The sequence below is a fragment of the Dromiciops gliroides genome, chromosome 4 (assembly GCF_019393635.1).
Source record: "Dromiciops gliroides isolate mDroGli1 chromosome 4, mDroGli1.pri, whole genome shotgun sequence".
Lineage (NCBI taxonomy): Eukaryota > Metazoa > Chordata > Mammalia > Microbiotheria > Microbiotheriidae > Dromiciops > Dromiciops gliroides.
Genome location: NC_057864.1, coordinates 252,000,428 through 252,023,501, shown reverse-complemented (window position 1 = coordinate 252,023,501; position 23,074 = coordinate 252,000,428). Strand labels below are relative to the sequence as shown.

The 23,074-nt window shown below is 42.8% G+C and overlaps 1 protein-coding gene across 5 annotated transcripts in view; it reads left to right on the top strand.

Annotated features, from left to right (window-relative positions):
- MOCS1 (molybdenum cofactor synthesis 1) overlaps positions 1–23,074 on the top strand; it is a 63,249-nt gene that overhangs the window by 14,996 nt on the left and 25,179 nt on the right. For 2 of the 5 annotated variants that reach the window (XM_044003739.1, XM_044003738.1), the window contains exons 2-10: positions 5,940–6,072; positions 6,875–7,042; positions 10,067–10,231; positions 12,396–12,457; positions 12,833–12,944; positions 14,278–14,390; positions 14,832–14,942; positions 18,009–18,129; positions 18,637–18,699. In XM_044003739.1, coding sequence (XP_043859674.1) covers positions 5,940–6,072; positions 6,875–7,042; positions 10,067–10,231; positions 12,396–12,457; positions 12,833–12,944; positions 14,278–14,390; positions 14,832–14,942; positions 18,009–18,129; positions 18,637–18,692 — 1,041 coding nt within the window. In that variant the 3' untranslated portion in view covers positions 18,693–18,699. Of the gene's footprint in view, positions 1–5,939; positions 6,073–6,874; positions 7,043–10,066; positions 10,232–12,395; positions 12,458–12,832; positions 12,945–14,277; positions 14,391–14,831; positions 14,943–18,008; positions 18,130–18,636; positions 18,700–19,358; positions 19,499–23,074 lie in introns of those variants that run through there. The other 3 variants (XM_044003741.1, XM_044003736.1, XM_044003737.1) reach the window with 3 other exon arrangements.

Genomic DNA, 23,074 nt, shown 5'->3' with positions numbered 1-23,074 from the left:
TAATTTGCTTAGACAATCCCTGATTAATGTTCATCTTCCTTAGTTTCTGGTTCTTTGGGACAACAAAGAGCCATCTTAAATATTTTTGTCCATTTAGCTCCTTTTCTTCTCTCTTTGATCTCTGGGGATATGGTCCAAGTAGTGGTATCCTTAGTCAAAAGCTATGCAGAATTTAGTGACTTTTGTCACTGCATTCTTTTAAAAAAGAAACATGAATGTGAGTCAAAATAAAATTTATAACCATAGATAGTAGATGACCAAGAACATAAGAAAAATGAGCACGCCAAGTGAAATCAAGCAAAAACAAGGGATTGCAAATAGTTTCATGTAGATCTGTAACTTATTTATTAATTGTTAACCCAGTCTGAAAGATGGGTATATTGACTTTAAACAGAAGTGCCAAACTGACCTTGATCCTTGATCTTGATCCTGTTCAACTGCATCTGGTTATATAACATGAATTTTGTTGCTAGTATTGTTAACTTTGCATGATCATAGTTGCCTTCACATGTTTTGTTCTTTTGGCCCCACTTTCTCTGCTTGGAATCATGAGTTTTGCTATATTTCTTTATGTTCTTCATACTAATTAGTTCTTCTTCTTTTTTTTTTTTTTGGCAAGGTGATCGGGGTTAAGTGACTTGCCCAGGGTCAAACAGCTAATAAGTGTTAGGTGTCTGAGGCTGGATTTGAACTCAGGTCCTCCTGAATCCAGGACTGGTGCTTTATCCACTGTACCACCTAGCTGCCCCCATACTAATTAGTTCTTGAAAAGATTTTAGTGGACATGTGAATTTATTGATCTACTTACTTCCCAGTGTTGTTGTTCAATCATTTCAATCATGTCTGACTCTTTGTGACCCCGTTTGGGGTTTTCTTGTCAAAAATACTTGAGTAGTTTGCCATTTCCTCCTCCAGCTCATTTTTACATATGAGGAAACTGAGACAAATAGGGTTTTTCCCTAGGTCACATAGCTAGTAAGTAGCTTAAGCCAGATTTGAACTGAGGAAGATGTCTTCCAGACTCCCGGCCAGGCACCCTATCCACTACTTGGCCAACTATTCTACAATTTATCTCTGAAAGGGTACAGACAGTGATAAATTACAGACTAGTTCATTGATCTCCACTGATAGAGGGAATTTTTTCTCTCCCCACACTGGGAACTTGGGCAACTAGATGGCTCAGTGGCCTGCAGTCAGGAAGATTCATCTCACAGCCAGAATGTGTCAGAAGCAGGATTTGAAGCCAATGAGGCCAGCTCTTTATACACTACATCTTGTTGCCCTTGTCTTTTGTAGTATAGTAAATTTCCATCAGGCAGCATTATGGTGCACTGGATAAAGTGCTGGGCCTGGAGTCAGAATGATTTATCTTCCCAAGTTCAAATATGGCTTCAGATACTTAAGAGCTATGTGATCCTGGGCAAGTCACTTCCCTCTGTTTGTCTTGGTTACTTCATCTGTAAAATGGGCTGGGGAAGGAAATGGCAAACCGTTTTAATATCTTTGCCAAGAAAATACCAAACAGGGTCAAGAAGAGTTGACATGACTGAACAACACCAACAATATTCCATTATATTTACATAAGAATTTTTTCAACCAATCTCTGTTAGTGGACACCTAGCTTCTTTGTGTGTGTGTGTGTGTGTGTGTGTGTGTGTGTGTGTGTGTGTATTGCTCTTACAAATGGTACTGCTAGTAATATATTTTTTTAAAGATTAATCCTTGTTTTCCTGTTAATGACCTCTTTGGGGTACATATATTACAAGTAGTGAGACCATTGGGTCAAAAGGTATGAGGAGACCTAGGTTATGAATTCACAGACTGTTTTCAAGGTTATGATTATTGGCTTCTAATGAGAAAAACTAGACACAGCTAACTATAATGTAAGGGAGAAAGAAAGAGAAATTCAAAGGCGAGGTCCAGGAAAAAGTGCTATGAGGAATTTGAGGAAAAAGAGATTGTTCTTAACGAGGGGTGAGGGTGGAATTGGAAGGTTTCCCAGAAGAAGTGGCATCTGAGTTGGCCCTTAAAGGGAGAGATTTAAATGGATGGAAACAACAAGGAATCCATTCCAAGCATGGCAGAATGAGAGTCAAGACATAATGGCAGGATGAGAATGGAAAATGAAGAGCAGTTCAATTTGGCTAGAATGTGGAGTATAGTAAGCTCAGTTGTGTTAGAAGAGACTAGTGTCAGATTGTGAATGAATGAATGAATAGAAAAAAATTACTTGTTGATGCTTACAATTGCTAAGCACTGGGGATACAGAGAGAAAAGCAATCCAGTCCCTACACTTAAAGAACTTAAATTCTGGCAGGAAGATACAACACCTCCAGGAGAGTGGTAGCTAGGAAGGGGGATTTTGGTTTGGAAAGTTATAGGCAGGGGTTGTTGGCCAGTCAACAAAATTCCATTCCATGGTCACTGTTCTCTCCTTCCTAACTCAAAGTCCATCTCGCTTTCCAAAATAACGCACTGTTCTTCATTATTATCCTAATATTGTTACAGTTATTATAATAACAGGAGGACATAGTAATTCACCAAAATTATTTACCATGTTCTAGAGGAGTTGTTATCTGCATTAAGAAATCACCCTATGCTTAAAGTACTAATGTTTACAACTTGTGTATGACTCTTCCTGACCCCATTTGAAGTTTTCTTGGCAAAGATACTGGAGTGGTTTGCTATTTCTTTCTCTAGCTCAAACAGGGTTAGGTGACTTGCCTAGGGTCATGCAGCTGGTAAATATCTGAATCCAAATTTGAACCACAGTTATCTACTGTGCCACTTAGCTGCCCTGTAATTTGCAACTACAGAGGGCTTTTGTACCCATTGTCTCTTATATACACTTCACAGACACACTGAGGTAGGGAATTACAAGTATTACATGACTTCTTTACTCTAAAAATAAGCACCTTCCCTCTTGTCTTTGTTTGTCTAAGGACATCAGCAGAGTAATGTCGATTTGCAAGTGAATTGAATTTAAGTGAGGCAGGGCTGTGCAAAGTCTTCAGCCTCACTCTCTCTTCCAGGGTTGTCTGAGTTCCAGTGGCAAGACATAGGTCAGGATGACTGGGGATGTAGTGGGAGACTTTGGCCTTTTCAAGGTCTTTCTCAGATTTCAGTCTTTCTGAGGCAACACCCATTCAGTAGTTAAAGGTGCTGAAAGAATTGAGGCAAAAGATGGCCTCCTTTGCCTTCATAAAACAAATCAGTCTGAGAGGGGAAGACCCTCAGGGTTTCTGGCCAGAACAGAAACAATTGCTATTTACACTCCAATTGCTATTTAGGCTCCATCAAAACCCAAACAATGAACCAGCCTATTGGATAAAGTACAAATGCCTAATCCTGGCATCCAAGAGTCCCTACTTTACTCTTCAACCATCTCCTTACCAGCTATCCTCCCATGGGGATTGGACACAATACCCTGGTGGACTTAAGTTTTTGAAGTCCTAATTGATGAGTGCCCCATGTGTGGCCAGCTCTACCTGGCTGACTTCTCTAATCATGCTTCACTTTACTCCCCTGCCACCTTCTCAACACCACCTGAATCAGAAGCATTGATGTACTGGATCAAATCAATACCACCACTATTCCTGGAAAAGGTATCCCAATCTACTCCATTGTGGCTTTATTCACCTTCCCTGTAACTAGGGGTGTGCTGTAGCCTGATTGTTAAATTTTCAGTGAGAGCATTTATACCTTAGAAATCAGCAAAGCCTACAAATCAGGGCTTGGCTTGAGTTATTGTTTTCTTCTGTGTTTTGTTGTTGTTGTTGTTTTTGTTTTTTTGGTGGGGCAATTGGGGTTAAGTGACTTGCCCAGGGTCACTCAGCTAGTAACTTTCAAATGTCTGAGGCTGGATTTGAACTCAGGTCCTCCTGAATCCAGGGCTGGTGCTTTATCCACTGCACCACCTAGCTGCCCCTTGAGTTACTGTTTTGTTGATAGTTCTAGGCTCAAGAAAGTAAATGGGAAAATGTTAATAATTTAGATTAAACTTACAAGGTTGTTGTGCTTACATTTTTTCTCAGAGAGCCAGTTGTTAAACACTGCATGCTCCCTACCTATAAGGGGCAGCTAGGTGGTACAGTGGATAGAGTGACAGGGCTGGAGTCAGGGAGACCCGAGTTGAAATCTGGCCTCAGATACTTATTAGCTGTGTGACCCTAAGCAAGTCACTTTACCCTGTTGGCCTCAGTTTCTTCATCTGTCAAATGAGCTGGAGAAGGAAATGGAAAACCACTCCAGTATCTTTGCAAAGAAAACCCCAAATGGGTTTCATGAAGAGTAAGGCACAACTGAAATGACTGTTGTTGTTGAGGACCACTCTTGCTCTCTTGGAGCTTACATCCTAAGGGAGGAAGCGAAGGGATACAATGAAAAGAGAACTAGTTCTGGAGGCAGAGGACCTGGGTTCAGATCCTACCTCTGAACTTTCAGCTCTGTGTGTGATCTTGAGCAAATTGCTTCAACCCCTGGACTCCATTTTCTCATTTGTTGAAATGTTGGGGTTAGACTACATGGCCTCTGAGGTTCACTTTAGACCTCTGATCCTATGATTTGGGTTCAGATTTTACCATTAATAGTTACAGAACTCTCAGTGTCTTAGGCAACTATTTAGGGCATAAGTGGATAAGACATAGTCTACTTGCAATCTGCATTGCTGGAGAGAATTTCCACACTGGGACTTTCTATACTGATAAAATTATAGATTCTTCAGGGATTCATTTAATTGTAAAAATAGTAAATCACAACCTCATAGTTTGTTTTAGTAATTATGTAGTCTAACACCTTAGGTTTGGGAACTTCTAAAACACTTTTCTAACATGTAATCTTATGAGGGCGATGTATAAGTACTAGCATTCTCATTTAACCGATGAGAAATCTGAGTCCCAGAGAGGTTAAGCAAGTTGCCTGTGGTCACACAGCACACAGTGGAAAGAGCATTAGCTTTGCAGTTGTAGGAGCTAATTTCAAGTCTTTATTATCTACATGACCTTGGGGTGAGGTATCTAACCTCCTTAGCCCTCATCTATAAAAGAAAGGTTTAGATTATCTAGTTTGCAAGTTCCCTTCTGGCTTTAAATATCTGATCATTTTATCTCATGTTCCCAATGTCTTGTGACCCCAAATCTTATGATCTTTCTATTATACTCTGAAAAGCTGACCTGCCTACATCTATGAACCAGCAAAATGTGGGATGGAGAGGGGAAAGGTTAACTGTGACTCAATTTGTGACCTGAGTGAGCCCTGGGCTTCAGTTTCCCAGTCTGTAAAAAAGGGAATATGATCCCTGACCCTATCCTTACTCTACAAGGTTAGCATGAGACCATAAATGGAAGAGTGCTTGGACAAGTGAGTGGCACTTAGCCACCTGTACATGATAATGAAGTGCGTTCCTTTCTAAGATTGCTTGGAAGGCAATTTTCTTTTCGGTTGTTGAATTTTTTCAGTCGTGTCTGACTCTTCGTGACCCCATTTGGGGTTGTGTTGGCAAAACTTTTCCAGCTCTTTTTTTTAACAGATGAGGAAACTGAGGCAAACCAGGCAAGTGACTTGACCAGGAAACTGGATTTGAACCAACTCTAGACCCAGCCCTCTGTGCACTATGGCGCCCCCTGGCTGCCCTTCCACTTACTCTATGTTTTGGCATGTCCATATTTATGTACATGCTGTCTACATCATTAGAGTATAAGCTCTTTGAGGGCAGGGATTGTTTTTGTCTTTCTTTGTATCCCCAGGCACTTACCATAGTGTCTGGAGCTGAGTATGCACTTACTGATTGATTAATCAAGAAGATGATCAGGAGCAATTCTAGGAGATTTTCTCTTCCTTACCCTAACCCTTCTTGACCTTTCTTTGTATTCCTCAACACTTAGCACAGAACTTGGCATATGCTGTGTGCATAATAAATACCAACTGACTTATCTCTGCAGGTGCTGTCCCCAGCCAGAAGGAGGGAGTTCCTCCGAGATCATGCTGCCCCCTTCTCTGCCTTCCTTACCGACAGCTTTGGCAGAAGACACAACTACCTGCGCATTTCCCTTACTGAGAAATGTAACCTTCGCTGTAAGTTAACATTCTCCTTTTCTCCCCCTCACCGATACAATTTTGGCTCTGTGCTGCCCCCATCCCAGCCAACCAAACATCTGCCCCATTAATTAAATGACTCCCTAGATCTCACCTCATCTAGCAAGCCTCCCCATCACTCAGAGGAGACTGTCCACTATGGACATAGAGCTTTCATACTTAGCCACTTGAGTAAACAGCATTGTGACATAAGGGATGAGATTTAGGATTGGGTTAGGCCTAGTCCAAGGAGTGGACTAGATTTTTAGGATAAAGATTTAGGTTGTGGGAGGTAGCTAGGTGGTGTAGTGGATAAAGCACTGGCCCTGGATTCAGAAGGACCTGAGTTCAAATCCGGCCTCAAACACTTGACACTTACTAGCTGTGTGACCTTGGACAAGTCACTTAACCCTCATTGCCCTGAAAAAAAATATTTAGGTTGTCTAATGGGAGCCATCTATAGGGATGGGGGGAGGGGGCGTAAGAAGAAAACAAAAGGAAAAAAATAAAGTTAGACAATAACTTTAAAAGGCGTAACAACTTATACATTGTAGCTGTTTCATATGCAATCTTTTTTTTCCTATTCTACTATGTCATCGAAATACTTGTTTTATTTCTTAAATTCAGAATAAAAAAAGATTAAGATTTAGATTGGGCATTGGAGTCAGTTATGGATTAAAGTATGGTAGCTGTGTTTAGGGTTAGGATGTGACTATGGACAAGACTTGGAGGAACAGAAAAACTGATCTTTGAGGGACCCTCAGAGCTGACTGTTTTCCTCACTTATGCCTCTCCTTCCCAGGTCAGTACTGTATGCCTGAGGAGGGGGTCCCACTGACTCCCAAGGCTGACCTGTTGACCACAAGGGAGATCCTGACCCTTTCCCGGCTCTTTGTGAAGGAAGGGGTGGACAAGATCCGGCTCACGGGTGGGGAGCCTCTCATCCGACCCGACGTGCTAGACATCGTGGGTGAGTCCTGGCTGAATGCAGAACTTTCACCCTCTGTCCCTGCCACCCCCTTCCCTTATTTCTCACCACAGACACAGGCACCCACTTGGATGTCATAGGTATCTGGGCTAAATCTAGTACGTTCTGGCCCTTGACTTTCCAGAGGTGTCTGTAAAACAGGCCATGTGTTTGTCCCATGACTTAATGTCTACAGCTGATATTTGTAGGAGCCACCTGGTGCTGTTAGGACTGCTTTTTAGCCTTGAATTCTGCTCATGTATCCAAAGCCAAGCTTCTGCCCCCTCCATCTCCTTTCCCCCCTCCCTGCCCTCCCCCCCCAAAAGTACTGCTCCCCTTCCCCTCCCCCCTCTCATCAAACTGGCTTTCATCTGTGCCCCACCCCAGGATCTGCCCCACTTTTTTTTTTTTTAAAGTGAGGCATTTGGGGTTAAGTGACTTGCCCAGTGTCACACAGCTAGTAAGTGTTATGTGTCTGAGGTCGGATTTGAACTCAGGTACTCCTGACTCCAGGGCCAGTGCTCTATCCACTGCGCCACCTAGCTGCCCCTTGCCCCACTTTTTAATACCAAGTCCTGATAGCATGTCAGTCCTACTACCTTCCTGCCTTCAATCACTCATTGTATAGTGGCAAGAGTGCTAGATTTTCAGTTCTTCTTCTTACCCTATTGTGACCTTGGACAAGTAATTTCCCTTTTCTCGGCCTTGATTTCCTCATCCATAAGAGAAGAGGGTTGGCCTGGGTGATCTTTAAGGTGCCTTTCAGGTCTAAATCCTCTGATTACTCTATTGTTATCCCTCCCCGCTTCCCACCATAGGACTGTTTTGGGGATATTGGCAACATTCATTCAGAGAAAATGGCCTCCCTTGGGGAGCTAAGCTCTCCTAAGGTATTGCCTCGGTGCTAGGGGTTCAGGCTGTATTCTCAGAATTACCCTGAACCCCGCTAACTCTGCTTGTTGCCAGCTTCCTCCCCATCTCCCTCCTCTCGGAGTCCCTCACCCCATCTCAGCCAAGTCTCTACCATAACTTCCTGGAGACACAGTGGGGGTGGCCTCTGTACTAGAGATAACAGCTGGCATGATATGGTTGATAAAGAACTTTCACTCCATTGTTTCTTCAAATCCTCATACCAGCCCTGTGAAGTAGAGAGCACAATTATCATTGTCCTCATTTAACTGAGGAAGAATCCCAGAGAGGTGAAGGGACTTGCCTAGGGGTTAAGTTAGTAATGGAGCCAGGATTCTCTCAGACCTAGGGCTCTTGCCAGTATGCCACAGCTCTCTTTTCAGATATGATGGTTATAGATATGATGGGTGATGGGCTCAGTAGACAGGGCCCTGATTGTGGTTCAGCCTCAGAAAGCCAGCTAGGTGTACCAGTCTCCAGGCCTCTGGTTGGGAAAATGGCAGGCTAGGAGAGCTTTAAAAAACTGCAACTGTGATCTCTCACATTTTTTGACACTTACTGATACACACTTTCACCTCTATGGTGTAATATTATCCTGGTATTATTTTGTTGTTGTTATTCAGTTGTTTCAGTCATGTCTGACTCTTTGTGACCCCATTTGGGGTTTTCTTGGCAAAGATACTGAAGTGGTTTTGCCATTTCCTCTTCTGGCTCATTTTTACAGATGAGGAAACTGAGGCAAGCAGTGACTTGCACAGGGTGACACAACTGGTAAGTGTCTAAGGATCACTTTATAGATGAGGAAACGGAGGCAAACAAGGTTGAGTGACTTTTCAGGGTCATACAGCTAATAAGTGTCTGAGACTAGGTTTGAACTGAGGTCTTCTGACTCATGTTGTTACTTAATAAAAATTTCTTCAGTGGAAACAGCTATATCAGGTCAAGCCTGAGGGTCAGAGATGTGCTTAGAGAAGCAGCCTAGACCTTGTTGTGAAAAGATCACTGTTTGGAGTCAGATGTGCCCTGGATCTGAATCCAAGCTATGTAGCATTTTTAGCTATGTAATTTAGCTAAATCCCTTGCCATTCCTGGACCTCTGTAAATTGGAGAGGTTGGTCTGGATCAATGGTGTCAAACTTAAATGGAAATGTGGCTACTAAACTGGTCACCACATTCTCTGTGGGCCACATATTGACATAGAAAACCACATATGAATGGTATCTATAGTCTATCGTATTTTCATTTATTTTGTTAAATTTTTCCTAATTACATTTTTTTTTTTAGTAAGGCAACTGGGGTTAAGTGACTTGCCCAGGGTCACACAGCTAGTAAGTGTTAAGTGTCTGAGGCCGGATTTGAACTCAGGTACTCCTGGCTCCAGGGCCGGTGCTCTATCCACTGCACCACCTAGCTGCCCCTCCTAATTACATTTTAATCTGGTTCAGCCTCTTATGGATTGTGCTGCCTATTTAACACCTCTGGTCTAAATGCCTGCTGTGGTCCCTTTTAGCTTTGAATCTCATGATGCTGTGAAAGGTGCCACTGTTGCTACCTCCACTACCTCCCCATTGCCCCACCCATCCAACCATCCAACCAACCAACTAGTGTCTCCTCCAGGAAATACTCAGAATCTTTCCCTATTTCTGGCAAGGGGCAACCACATAAAGAGACTGAACTAATTCCACATCTCACTGTCTGATCACTGCCTGGTTTTGTGGTCTCACTTGCCTGATTTCTTCATTGGTTTGGGGCTCATGTTCCATTGCAGAGGCAAACTGAATTATCATGAGGCTGTTTAAAAATGCTCATGAGCAAATGAGTGGAGTAGAGGATGGGAGTGGGGAGCCAGGCACAAGGAGTCCATGTTGAAATGGGAATGTTCCCACACCACATTGGATTAAAAAAATCTAGTTATTGGGTATGAAGAGTTTTGTGGCATTGGACCTTGACCGTAATGAACAGTTTCATCCCTGTTATCTAAGGTCTCCAGGGACAGCTTGGATAATAAAGATCCAAAGAGGGTTGAAAAGTCTTCTTTTGACCAAAAGCTTCACCTACCTTTCCCTTACCTTACTGGGGAACACAAACTAGTCTGAATTTGATTCCTTCATCCCCCAGCTCAACTTCAACAGCTGGATGGCCTGAAGACTATTGCCATCACTACCAATGGGATCAACCTCGCCCGACTGCTACCAAGGCTCCAGGCAGCTGGGCTCAGTGCAATCAATATCAGCCTAGACACGCTGGTGCCAGCAAAGTTTGAGTTCATTGCTCGTAGAAAAGGTGAGCAGAGAAGAAATATGGGAGGGTGTCACTACTTCTAGGAAATGGATGAGTTCAAGTAGAGGTAATATGGAATTAATCCATATTGGTTTCTTAGCCAGTGGTTGATGGTGAGGTTAAATTGGCTGTCTTCCATTATCCCTGTCAGCCCTCTCTTGCTGTAATCACCTAAAGATGTGTTGAAATACTAAAGATGGAAGGGTAAAAGGAAACTGCTCTGAGATTTCACAAGCCAGAGTCAACTCAAACCTTGCTGAATGCTTCTAAAAATTCATATAAATTCACTTAAATATTATTTGATTGCTTATTATATATTTTTTGTCATGCACAAAGATGAACGAGACCTTCCTTGCCCCTGCCCTCAAAGAGCTTATGGTCCAGTAGAGGAGATAGAGTCACAGTCACAGAATTTCAGAGCATGAAAGAACTTTAGTGGCAAACCTTCACCTTATACTTGAAGAAACTAAAAGGAGAAGTGACTTGCCCAGGGTCACACAACTTGGGGGTCTCGCATTCTAGTCTGGCATTCTTTCACTGTGCTCCCTCTCCCTTACTTTTTGTGTTGTACTGTTGTTATTTGTAAGTATCTTAATAGAGTTAGGAGATAATAAGTACTAAAGGAACTCAGGCATAGGGATGCTCCCGTGATTTCAGTGGTACAGGGAATATACCCTCTCCTAGTGCAGATAGATACCTTCTCTTCAAAATAGACTCTGAGTAGAGCATACATCCAGTATGTGTCAGAGGGTGGTACTTGAACTGAGGTCCTTTTGGCTCCAGGGCCAGTTCTTTATCCACTATACACCAGTCTGCTTCTCACTCAAAGGAAAGGAAAAAAAAATCACTGAGGAGTTCCTAAAAAGAAAGGATGTCATTGAAGAGGGAGGATATTCTACATAAAAAGAACATAGTGTGCTCATGCAAAGAGGAAGGATGGGTCAGTAGGAGGTTGGGAAATGATTTGGGTTAGTCTGGTACATGGAGTATACAAAGAAGAGGAAGTTTGGCATAAAGTTGAGAAGGTTGGTTGAGTCTAGAGTGTGGAGGTTCTTAACTGCCTTGGGAAGAGTGTCGCTGTGTGTGTGTGTGTGTGTGTGTGTGTGTCTGTGTGTCTGTGTCTGTGGTTCAGGCAATGGGAGCCATTGAAAGTTTTTTTTTACCACAAGAGTGATGGGGACCAGAGCTGTGCATTAGAAACATTATCCAAGCATCATGCTCTGAATTAGGGTGGCAGTGGTTGTATGAGTGGAGATTTTGTACTGGAGTGAGAAGGACAGTTTTGAGAGAGATTCCAGAGTTAGGAAGTAAGTGATCAAGGGGACCAAATGGTAAGTTGGCCAATAATCTTACTTGTTTAGTTGTTTGTTTGTTTTTAAAAGCAGATTGTGATTTCAATAGTATAAGGAGCTCCAAATGATTTAAATTAAGGAACTGCTAATGAGGAAACTCCCTCCCCCAATGCAAATAGGTACCTGCTTTGCAACATATAATTTTGCTGAATTTCTTTTCTAAGAAAATTAAGAGAAGCAATTTGGTGCATGTAACACACTGGTATCTGCTGTATTGACTTAGGAAACTACAAATTAACATTATCTATGTTGTATTGTATTTTTATTTCGTTAAACATTTCTCAATCATATTTCAATCTGGTTCAGGCTGTACTGGGGAAGTTTTGCATAGTGAGTTTAAGCCCTCTGATGTAGTGGATAGAAAGTGGGGTTTGGAGTTAGGAATACCTGAGTTTCAGTCCTGCTTCTGACAAATACTGGCTGTATGACTCGGGATAAGTCACTTAATCTCTTGGAGCTCCCAGAGCTTTCTAAGATTTTACATTACCTGCTAATAAATTGGAGTGGCAGTCCATGGCAGGGGTAATCCACAACACTTCGATAACCAAAGGCTTTGGTATTATTCCCTGTAGGGGAAATCTGTGTAGTGGATTGGGCTTCTCCATCGCATTTGTGTTAATGATTCTGCTGAATAGCATAGGCAGGGGATGTTGGAGGAGAAGGAAGTGGGAGTGAATTTGGAGATTGGAGAGAAACACCCAATAGACAATTGAGTGTAGAATGAAACAATAATGACCACAATGACAACTGCCCAGGGCTGTATGGGGATAGAAAAGATTCAATCACCTATCTTGTCCCCCTTCTGTATCATATAGGCTTCCACAAAGTTATGGAAGGCATCCATAAGGCCATTGAGTTGGGCTTTGACCCTGTCAAGGTGAGAAAGTATTTGTTTGCTGTTAATTCCTTATCCCATTTGCTCCCCTTCCCCACCAACTCCTCCTTTTCACATCAGTATCATGGGCCCTAGATGACCTTCCAGATGTATATTCTTTTTCCCTCTTAGCTGCTACCCCAGGTATGCCTGCCCTGCCCTTCATCTCTTCTAGTCCCATTGATCTGATGTTACCTGACCCTAGAAGGAGGCAAGAAAAGGGGGAGGGAGACATAAAAGGAAGTGATGAAGAGGGAGGAAGACAATGGAAAGTGCTTGGAGCTATCAGGGTCCCCAAAGGACTGTGTTTGGGGTTGCTTGGGATGGGGGATGGCCTGGATAATGTTGAGTGTCAGCATGCTGCCCCTCCCTGACCAGGTGAACTGTGTGGTGATGCGTGGCCTGAATGAAGATGAGCTCCTGGATTTTGTGGCCCTCAGTGAGGGGCTCCCACTGGACGTGCGCTTCATAGAGTACATGCCCTTTGATGGTTAGTGACTGGGCTATGGGAAGGGTCCTATGGCCTAAGAGACTGACCTTTGCCAGGGCCATGTTGCAGGAGTGGCTGGTATCATCATGGCCTGAAATGTTGAGGGGGTCTAGTTGCCCCCAACAATGGGTCTCTTTGATTGGGAGCTCTGATATCATATCAGAATTTCTTGGTGATCCCTTAGTGGCTTCACTACTTATCCATTTCTAAGTTCTAGAAGAGAAGCCATGAATGGCAGGTATTGGAGTGGGGTTGGGAGTAGGGGTTAGGGTTGGAAAATCATGTTAGAGCCAGAAGAAATCTTGGGGATCATCTGGTCTAACTCCTTTATTTTTATAGACAATTAAACTGAGCTTCAGAGAATTAAAGTGGTTTGCCCAAAGTTGAAGAGATGGAGATTTGAACCCTGACTGTGTGACTACAAATAATAATAATAACAACAACAACAATAATAATAATCTGGTATTTATAGAGAGCTTCAGTTTTTGCAAAATGCTTTACAATTATTCATTTATTTTTTTTTCTCACAATAGCTATTATTCTCCCCATTTTATAGATGAGGAAACTGAGACAAACACATCCTGATTTTCTCAGGGTCACACAGCTGCTAACCATCTGAGGCTGGATCTTTTTATTTTTTTTTGTAGGGCAACAGGGGTTAAGTGACTTTCCCAAGGTCATACAGCTAGTAAGTGTAAGTGTCTGAGGCCAAATTTGAACTCAGGTCTTCCTGAATCCAGGGTTGGTGCTTTATCTACTGCACCACCTAGCTGTCCCCTGAGACTGGATTTTAACTCAGGTCTTTCTGACTCTAGTTTCAGCACTCTATCTGTTTCATCACTCCATCTATTGCACCACCCGGCTGCCTAATTACTATTAATAATTCACATTTCTGTAGCACTCTGTGGTTTACAAAGCTTTTTTTTTCTCACAAAAAATTCCTATGAGGTAGATAGTGGAAGCATCATCATTCCCATTTGACAGTTGAAGAAACCAAGACTTTGAGAGGTCAAATGCTTTGCCCATCACTACTTTGCTAGTAAGAGCCTCATACTGGAAGGGACATTGAATGGGGTGAATTCCAAGGGTCCCATCCAACATGAAGATTCGATGATTCTCTAAATTTGCGATAATTATAATGTTAATAATAGCTACTGTTTTCATCGCACTCTGGGATGTACAAAGATCTTTCCTCTGAACAATCCTGTGAGGGAGGGAATTCAAGTATTATCATGACCCATCTTACCAATATGGAAAGTGACTTGTCCAAGATTATGGAGATTCTGTGATCTTCTGGAAAGTGACCAAGGCTTCTGTGTGCTGACTCCCACAGGTAACAAATGGAACTTTAAGAAGATGGTCAGTTATAAGGAAATGCTAGACAGGATCCAACAGCACTGGCCAGAGCTGCAGAAGCTACCAGAGGAAGCCTCTAGCACAGCTAAGGTTGGAGGGGAAATAGAACTGGGTCCTGAGAATAGGTTAGCCTGTATCTTCTTCCCAGAGAAAGTGAGTGGTTTGGCAGGGAGTAAGATATCTGGGGTTGATGTTATAGGAGGGGGAGGAGTAAGGTAAGATAATAGAAAGCAAAAGAAAACAAACTTCCCTTGTGCCTTTGTTGGAAGACCTTGAGATGTTTCAACTGGGAGAATGGGAGCAGTGGGGTAGGTTGGAGGGCAGCACACCAGGGATGGCATGGCTTCCGCAGTCATCTGTGTAGGGGATCTTCTGGCATGAAGGTCAAGATATGGATGAAACAGCTCTTAGGAGGTTGGGAATTGGGTGGACTGGAGTTAGGGTTGGGTAGGACCTCCTGCTAAGATATTAGTGGACACTTCATCTCCCTAGCACAATGCCCACAGCTTCAAGTTTCTCCTTCTCTTACAGGCCTTCAGGGTCCCTGGTTTCCGAGGCCAGATCAGCTTCATCACATCCATGTCTGAGCATTTCTGTGGAACCTGCAACCGCCTTCGCATCACAGCTGATGGAAACCTCAAGGTGGGTCACCCCTTCCCCATAATGCCAAATCACCAAATGTGTGTCATTTACCTCCTTTGTCTCTCCGGTGTTGTTCCATTCCCCTAACCACCCCACCAGAGTGTCAAAGCCATCCTAAAATCTCTCCTTTCTTCCTCCTGAGAGACTGATTATTTGAAGAGGGGAGGTACAGGGGTTGATTCTTTAGATGAGGGGTTCTTAAGCTGTGGTCCATGAACTTGATTTTTTGGAATATTTTGATAAGGGAGTTTCAGGATAATTGGTTTCCTTTGTAATCCCATATGCTTTATTTTATTCATTTAAAAACATTTTTCTGAGAAGGGATTCATAGACTTCACTAAACTGTGAAGAGAGTCCATGAAACAAGAGGTTAAAACCCCCTGATTTAGAGACTTCTTCAGAAAACAGGACACAGAGATGGTCAATAGTGAGACAGGCCAAGCTTGAGATATGTTATATGTCATTACATGGGGGATGATGGGAACCCTGGGACAGGCTTGTGGGTGAGCTTCCTGCTTGAGCCTTCTGTGACACCCTGAACTCCAGGATAGAGGTTGACTCTAACGTAGATTATGATTGCTTAGAAGCTTCCTCCCTCTCCTGTTGCCCAACCCACATCCCATTTATATGACCCTTATTCAGTCAAAGAAGTTAGGGCTCACCAAAGTCCAGAAGGTCAATATGAACTTTGTGTCATAACTGCTGATTTGGACCACCATAACTTGATCCCGCCTATTATTCAATAAGTGTTTAATAATTACATTCATGGTGCCCAGAATTCTAGATACAATGGGGAATACATACAGAGAAGCACAGGATCTCTCCTTTAAGAGTTTATAGTCTCGGGGGCAGCTAGGTGGCACAGTGGATAGAGCACCGGCCCAGGAGTCAGGAGGACCTGAGTTCAAATCCAACCTCAGACACTTAACACTTACTAGCTATGTGACCCTGGGCAAGTCACTTAACCTCCATTGCCTCACCAAAAAAAAAAAAAAAAACAACCAACCAAACAAACAAACAAAAAAAACCCCAGAGTTTATAGTCTCAGAGAACAGAATGCATAAGTACACATTTTTAAAGAAAGCAACTTTGCCACAAGGCAACGTTCCTAGTGAATGCTAGTGGGGTCAGAGAAAGGTGCTTTCACTGTTTGTTGGGGTGGCCCAGGAAAGCTTCCTAGAGGAGGGAGTATTTGAGGCAAGCCAAATAGGAATTTGATAGATGGAGAAGATCAGGGAAGGGCATTCCAAGAACAGGAAATGTTGTGAACAAAGGTAGGAAGGAGCAAAATATTGGCAGATGGTGAATAGACCAGTTTGATTATATTAGAGAAAAAAATGAAAGGGAAAGTAAGAGGAAATAAGCCCAGTAAAAGAGAGTTGGGAACAGACTGGAGGACCTTAAATAACAGGGTGAGGAATATGGACTTTATCTTGTAGGTAATGGGAAGCCACTGATAATTTTTTTTGAGGCTTTTGGGGTTAAGTGACTTGCCCAGGGTCACACAGATAGTAAGTGTTAAGTGTCTGAGGCCAGATTTGAACTCAGGTCTTCTTGAATCCAGGGCTGGTGCTCTATCTACTGTGCCACCTAGCTGCCCCTCCACTGATGATTTTTGAGCTGGGATTGCCTGGTGGCATGGTGGTGTGGTGATGACTGGTAGGTGGCATGATGAAAAGGATACATTCATTAGGAAGAGTCCTCAGTGCAGGAAGGATTAGAGGGGAACTAACTAGAGGCAGGGAGACCAATGAGGAGACCATTGTAATTTCAGATTTGAGAAATATTTTGAAAGAAGAGAAAAAAACAATTTTATGACTGACTTCTTCCTGATAGAGCTGATTTTAAGGTTGTGGTCATGGGGGAGAATGACAAAGAGTGATTGTACCACTGGCTGTTGTTTGTCCTTTGTCCTTTTTTTTTTTTGGTGGGGCAATGGGGGTTAAGTGACTTGCCCAGGGTCACACAGATAGTAAATGTCAAGTGTCTGAGGCCGGATTTGAACTCAGGTACTCCTGAATCCAGGGCCGGTGCTTTATCCACTGCGCCACCTAGCCGCCCTTTGTCCTTTGTTCTTAAAGAGGTCCATGACATTGGGGTGATGTCATGACTCACAGTGAATTGGGTTGAAGTGAGGGAGGGTTGTGCAAGGTCACCAACTTCACTCTCTCTTCCTGAGCCATCTGGGTCCAGTAGCAAGATATACATCAGGATAATAGGAAATGGCTGCGGATGTAGTGGGAGACCTTGACCTTTTTAAGCTATGTTCTTTCCCAGATCTCAGTAATAAGCAAACAAACAAATAAATGAATGAATGAATAATTTTTTTTTTTTACTAATTGCACCTCTGCCAGAAATATGGATACTTGGAAGAGAAGTTTGCTTTAGGTAAAGGATGAACAAGTCACTTCACCCTGTTTGCCTCAGTTTCCTTATCTGTAAAATGAGCTGGAGAAGAAAATGTCCAGCTACTCCAGTATCTTTGCCAAGAAAACCCCAAGTGGCATCACAAAGAGTCAGACATAAGTGAAAAACGACTGAACACACATTTCTATAGAGTTTTTGAGATCTGCAAAGTATTTTGTTTTGTTTTTGTGAGGCAATGAGAGTTAAGTGACTTGCCCAGAAGTGTTAAATGTCTGAGGCTGGATTTGAACTCAAATCCTCCTGAATCCAGGGCCAGTGCTTTATCCACTGCACCACCTAGCTGCCCCTGCAAAGTGTTTTGCATATGCCATTTGAGTCTTACATCAAATATATGTCTGGGGCAGGATCTGAATCTAGTGGTTCCTTTCTCCAAGTCTCCAAGTTCTTATCTCCTTGGATCACCTAATTGCCTCTGATTTGAACACAGGTCATTTGACTTCAGAAATAGTGATTTTTCTATTGTACCAGGCTGCATCTTTATGTCTTACTTCATCTTTTCCTGATATAGCTTTAATTCATTTACTTTTGTTCCAAGATTGGTGGGCATAAGGAGGGAGGAAGATATCTGGTCCCCATCCAGGGACCAAAACCCAGGAATGAGGGGGAGTGCCATCAATTCTCTGTTGTGAAATTGGGCAGGTTTGCCTCTTTGGAAATTCAGAAGTGTCTCTACGGGATCACCTACGGGCTGGGGCCTCTGAAGAGGAGCTGTTGAGCATCATTGGGGCCGCTGTGGGCAGAAAGAAGCAGCAACATGCAGGTATTTGAGGTTGGGAGAGAGAGACACTTGTTGGGGGAGTTCAGAGGGAAGTCGATGAGGGTTGAGAGGTGGGGAGATTAGCCCTAAGGAGAAAGGGCGACAGCTTAAGTCCTAAGAAGAGTCTAATTTTTGGAACTCAGCACTCCCCCTTACCTCAATTGTTCCTCTTCTGCCTTGTGTTCCTCTCCCATGGATGGGGGAGGGGGATGGAGAAAGAAAATGAGCAGCTTGCTCAGGTCTCTCCTTCTCTTCCCCATTTTGTACCTACCTTTTCTGGGCTGGGGGGGGTATAAAGAATTGAGGCCTGGGAGTCTGCAAGCCTGCTTTCCCTGTTATCAAGACAGCCTCATTGTGTACATGTATGTAGGCATGTATATGTACATGAATATTTGTGCATGAACACACAGGTATTTGTTATACTGTGTGTGTATGTGTTGTCTCTTCCATTCAATTATATCTCCCTCTGCCCCATCTTTCTCTCCCTCCCTATTTTTCTCCCTAACCCAGGCATGTTCAACATTGCCCAGATGAAGAACCGACCCATGATCCTCATCGGTGGGTGACCCATCAGTACGTAACCATTTGCCCCACCCTTTATCCTTCCTTGTCCTTCAGAGACCTCTCTGGGGAGAGGGGGGAGAATTGCTTGGAAGGGTAAGGAGTGGGTGAAGGAACAGTAGGGCTATTGGATCTTTAATAAGAGGTCCCATTTCCATTAAGGTTCAATCCAAGAAGTAGGAAAAGTAGGGGAGGGAGATGGTATGGTGGATCTGGAGTCAGAAGTTATTCAGTTGTTTTCCAGTCATGCCTAAATCTTTGTGACCCCATCTGGGGTTTTCTTGGCAAAGATGCTGGAGTGGTTTGCCATTCCCTTCTCCAGGTCATTTTATATATAAGGAAACTGAGGCCAACAGGGTGAAGTGACTTGTCCAGCATCACACAGCTAGTAGACACTTGTCTAAGACACTTAGACACTTGGACACTTGTCTAAGGCCAGATTTGAACTCAGGAAAATGAGTCTTTCTGACTCCTGGCATAGCACTCTATGCACTATGGCACCACATAGTGATCCTTTGGAGTCAAGACCTGGATCTGAATCCTAATTTTGCTTTGTGATCATGGACAAGTCACTTAACTCTTTGAGCCTCAATTTTCTTATGTGAACTATAAAGAGGTTAGCCTACAACATCTCTAAGGTCCTTTCCAGTTCTAAACCCCTCACTTTACAGATGAAGAAACTGAGGCCCAGAGAGGTTCGATGACCTGGTCACATACGTCAGAGATGAAATTTGAATCCAAACCTTTGACTATGCAGCCAGCACTCTTTCTGTTGGACTTTGAGATGCCTACAAAATTTCTACAAAATAATATGCCTACAAAGTAACAAAACAGATGGGCACCATATGTCTTATAGAATCTGCCTTATTTCTTCATAATCACATCTTATGAGATATACCCTCACTGATTTAGGGATGATGGAGGTTGTGAGATCACTGATTGAGAGCCGTAAGGGACTTTAGAGCAAGGTTTCTTAAGCCTAACGCCCAATGGATCCATGAATAGATTTCATAATGGGATTTCATAATGTAAATTTATGGGAAATTATGGGGAGAAATGGGAAAATTATATCTCCTTGTCAATATAAGTGGTTTTCCTTATCATCCTCTAGTTTATTTTATGCATTTAAGAACATTATTCTAAAAAAGAGTTCAGTAGGGGTTCATGGATTCTAACCCCTCCATTCTATAGATGAAGAAAACAAGGCCCAGAAGGTTAAATGATTTGTTCAAGATCACATAGGTAGTAAGTGTCAGAACTGGGATTTACACCCATATTCTCTAACTCTAAAGTCAGCACGTTCACTATCTATCCCATGAGTTCTTCATGGGATAAGGTGACTTTTTAAAAAAATACAGAATAGGTTTAATTTAATAGTTAGAAAAAGAGATATCAAAACAAGACTTCAAACTGGTTGTGATTCCCCCCACCCCCACCGGATTTTCTTTCAGTCACAGAATATCTTATTTTCTTAGGAAAAACAATAATTATACAGAACTCATCTCAGAAGCTCACCAAAGAGGCTTTCTTTAAAATGGCCTGCTTATGGGGGTAGCTAGATATCACAGTGGATAAAGCACTGGCCCTGGATTCAGGAGGCACTGAGTTCAAATCTGGCCTCAGACACTTGACACTTACTAGCTGTGTGACCCTGGGCAAGTCACTTAATTCTCATTGCACCACCCCCCTCCCCACCAAAAAAAAAAAACCCACAACAAAAATGGTCAACTTAAAAAGAGAACACATAATTTTAGAGGTTCATACTGCTTTATAATGTAAAGAATCTTTTGTTCAGTCATGTCCAATTTTTCATGACCTTGTGGACAGTTAATACTGTCCCTGAGGTTTACTTGACAAAGATACCGGAGTAGTTTGCCATTTCCTTCTCTAGGAGATTAAGACAAACAGAGGTTAAATGACTTGCCCTGGGTCACTGGGTAAGTGTCTGAGGCCAGAATCAAATTTATATCTTCCTGACTCTAGGCCCACCACACTGAGCCCTCCAGCTGCCTAATCTAGAGAATATGTACACCCAGTTAGTATGGAGGTGATGGGGTAAAGAACAAGAAGGTTTCCCAGGACTGATGGTCAGACATATGTGATAAGAACAGAGTCCTGCAATTCAGACTCATTCTATGAGAGATAGCATGGAGTAGTGTTCAGAACCAGGAACACCACACTTCAGTTCCACTTTCTGGCACTTACTGGCTTTGTGATTCTAATTTGACCAAGTCATCCAACCTTTTAGAGTTCTAAGCAAATTCTCCAAGAGTATAAGTGGCTGAGAAGGTGCTGACTTACATTGGTAGAGGGAATTCCTTCATTTGGGATTTCCCCATATCATTGAAATCACAACTCCAGCCTCTCTCCCCATCCTAAAGAGATCGTTAGAATCATAGGATTATAACAGTCAGAGACAATAAAGTTCAGTGAGCCCAACACCTTTATCTTTACAAATAAGCCTCCTTCAAGTTGAATGCGCTGAATGAAAAACTCCAAGAGGCAGAGTTTCTGGGTAATTAATAATCAATTAGGGGCAGCACAGGCCCTGGATTCAGAAGGACCTGAGTTCAAAACCGGCCTCAGACACTTGACACTTACTAGCTGTGTGACCCTGGGCAAGCCACTTAACCCCCATTGCCCCACAAAAAAAAAAAAAAGAAAGAAAAGAAAAATCAATTAGTTAGGCGAGCCAGCAATCAATATATTGATAGTCAGTGATTTCTCTTGGTGACCAAAGACAAAAGACATGGAGAGCCAAAAATCTTTAAATAATCCTTGAAAGGGGATTCCATTAACAACTGAAAATCAACCCTGATTGGTGGACATTTCCGTTTAATGAGGAGGTGGGCTAGAAGTCTTCAGTTCCTCCTACTGGGAACGTACCTTGATCACGAGACTCAGCCTCCTCTAGCACTCTGGACAGAGGAATCCATCTCCACCCAGACCACTCTGGTTGGGTTTCTCTTTCATGAGGTCACCCAAAACTCCAAGGATGGGGTACAAGGCCAGGCGTTCTCTTCCTCCAGGTAAGAACTAGCCTAGACTGGATTCTGTTTACAATCTCAATAGAAGAAAGATCTCCTAATTAGGTGGGGTCCCACCCAAGACTGAAGAGCATGTTTCCTGGGGGTTTGGGGTAATCTCAGTCAGTCATATCCTTCAGAGGCTGACCCTCCAATGGAACTGGGCTTCAATGAAGAAACAGAAGAGAAAAGCCTGGATACCAATGGAACAATTGGTTATTTATATAATAGTAAAATAATAACTTCTCTTGTGGGGAGGTCCTCAGGTGCAATGTAGAAGAGAGATAAGACTTCTTTTGTTTGGCTTCAAAGGGCAGAGAACAATGGGTGGATATCGCAGAGGAAGAAATTTAGGCTTCACATCAGGAAAAATACCTTTTTATCAATGCGTCAACAAATAGTTATTAAGCACATACTGACTGCCAACCCTCAGTGCTAAGTTCTAGAGATAGGTAAAAAAGGAATGTGGTCCCTGTCATCAAGGGGTTTACATTCTATTGAGGGAAGCAACATGAATCAGAACATACAAGATGAGTAGAGAACAAAGGGATGATGGCTGTCCAGGGGATGGCAGTAGCAGCTGGGAGTGGGGAAAAAAAGGGGGAAAAAAAAACAACTTTATTTGAGCTGAGTCCTGAAGGAAGCCACAGATTCTAAAGGTCAGAAGTCAGGCAGAAGGACATTCCAGGAATGACAGGAAAAACTAAAGGAAAGCCACAAAGGTGGGAGATGCAATGTTGTGTTTGAGGTAGGACAGGTGGGCCAATAGTTCTGGATTTTAGAACGAATAGAAAAGAATAGAATATAAGAAAAGTTGGGAACACAAGAAGGGGCCAAGTTTTGAAGACCTATCAAAAGACTTCTAGGTGGCATAGTGGATATAATGTCAACTGAAGTCAGAAAGACTCATCTTCATGAGTTGAAATCCATACTTACTAGCTATGTGGCCCTAGGCAAGTCACTGAAACCTGTTTGCTTCAGTTTCTTCATCTGTAAAATGAGCTGGAGAAGGAAATGGCAAACCACTCCAGTATCTTTGCTAAGGAAACCCCAAATGGGGTCATGAACAGTCCAACTCAAGTGAATAACAAAAAACTTCCTGTTAGAACCTGGAGGTAATAGGGAGCCACTACAGTTTATTGAGAAGGGGAAATATGATGTAGTCAGAGCTACATCTAGAAAAATCATTTTGGCAACTGAATAGAGAGGGTGGATTGGAATGGGGAGAGACTTGAGGGAGGTACTGGGAGGCCAATTCAAAGGCTATAGCAATGGTCCAGGTGGGAGGTAATGAGAGCCTGAACCAGAATGGTAGCTGTGTGAATTGACAGAAAGGGACACACATGAGACATGTTGCAGAG